At 38.8% G+C, this 1,283-nt stretch overlaps 1 protein-coding gene across 1 annotated transcript in view; it reads left to right on the top strand.

The window, feature by feature from the left end:
* Nucleotides 1-1,283, top strand: part of LOC101845609 (tubulin polyglutamylase TTLL11) — a 14,809-nt gene that overhangs the window by 5,845 nt on the left and 7,681 nt on the right. The window contains exons 5-6 of the mRNA XM_005093030.1: nt 196-362; nt 715-913. Coding sequence (XP_005093087.1) covers nt 196-362; nt 715-913 — 366 coding nt within the window. The remainder of the gene's footprint in view (nt 1-195; nt 363-714; nt 914-1,283) is intronic.

Genomic DNA, 1,283 nt, shown 5'->3' on the forward strand with positions numbered 1-1,283 from the left:
GAAAATGTTTATATTATCATTTTACTATTATTATTGTTGTTGTTGTTGTTGTTGTTGTTATTAAGTATTAATTATTATTGTTGTTATTATCATTATTATTGTTATTATTTTTGTTGCTATTTTTCTTATTATTATTGTTGTTGTTCTTGTTGTTGTTGCTGTTGTTCTTTTATTCTGATGTCTTTCTTCTTTCAGACAAAAAACAACACCTGCAATGACGATAAAAGCGCGTACATTGTCAAGCCGACAGATGGCTACAGTGCTAAAGGAGTTTACCTGCTTCAGCAACCAGAGGAGTACGTGGCCAGCCAAAATGGGGACATTGTGCAAGAGTATATCAGCGATCCCTTGTTGGTGGAAGGGTGAGAACTTTAAAGTCAGATATGTACTGTAGCAGCAGCAGCAGCAGCAGCAGCAGCAGCAGCAGCAGCAACAACAACAACAACAAAAACAACAACAATAAATATGACAACAAATTCGAAACAACAGAAACTATAATATTTACAAAGACAACTTTACTTAGCCACCTTGACAGCGCACAGCACGATCAGTAATTACAAAAACAGAAGCAACAACAACAACAACAACAAGTATAACAACAACACCAACAACAAGTATAACAACGAAAACAACAACAACAACAGCATAAATAACAACAGCTAAAACAACTTAAACAGCACCCTCAAAATCTCTGCCATTTTCCATCCACTACAGCTTCAAGATGGACTTTCGGCTCCACGTGTACGTCCATTCCCTGTTCCCTCTGTCTCTGTACATCTGCCGTGAGGGTCACGTGCGGCTAGCAACAGTTCCCTACCAGAAACCCTCCAAGGAGAACATGGCCGAGTCCTGTATGCACGTCACTAACTACTCCCATAACATATTCCAAGACAACTACATCAAGTCTGAAGACGTAAGAAATCATTTTGACTTCGATTATTCCCCCCCTCCCCCCCCCTTTCTCTCTCTCTCTCTCTCTCTCTCTCTCTCTCTCTCTCTCTCCCTTTCTCTCCCTTTCTTTCACTGTTTTTATTGTTTAAGAGCTAAACTCCTTTGGCGATATTTTATTTCAACATGTATTCAAATTTAGAAATATTCGAGTATATTAATTGTACAGGCGTGAGCTGAGAATACATCCCTGACGACCACCCGATAAACGTAGAAAGTTTTCTGTAATTTCATGGTAGTCAATTCGGCAGAGCACATTAACTTCATTATACAAACGTTTAGCATTGTTAACATTTTCCTTTTCGGGCTTCTTTTCCTCAAGACTGCCCACACAT

This window comes from Aplysia californica, unplaced genomic scaffold (genome assembly GCF_000002075.1).
Source record: "Aplysia californica isolate F4 #8 unplaced genomic scaffold, AplCal3.0 scaffold00056, whole genome shotgun sequence".
Classification (NCBI taxonomy): domain Eukaryota; kingdom Metazoa; phylum Mollusca; class Gastropoda; order Aplysiida; family Aplysiidae; genus Aplysia; species Aplysia californica.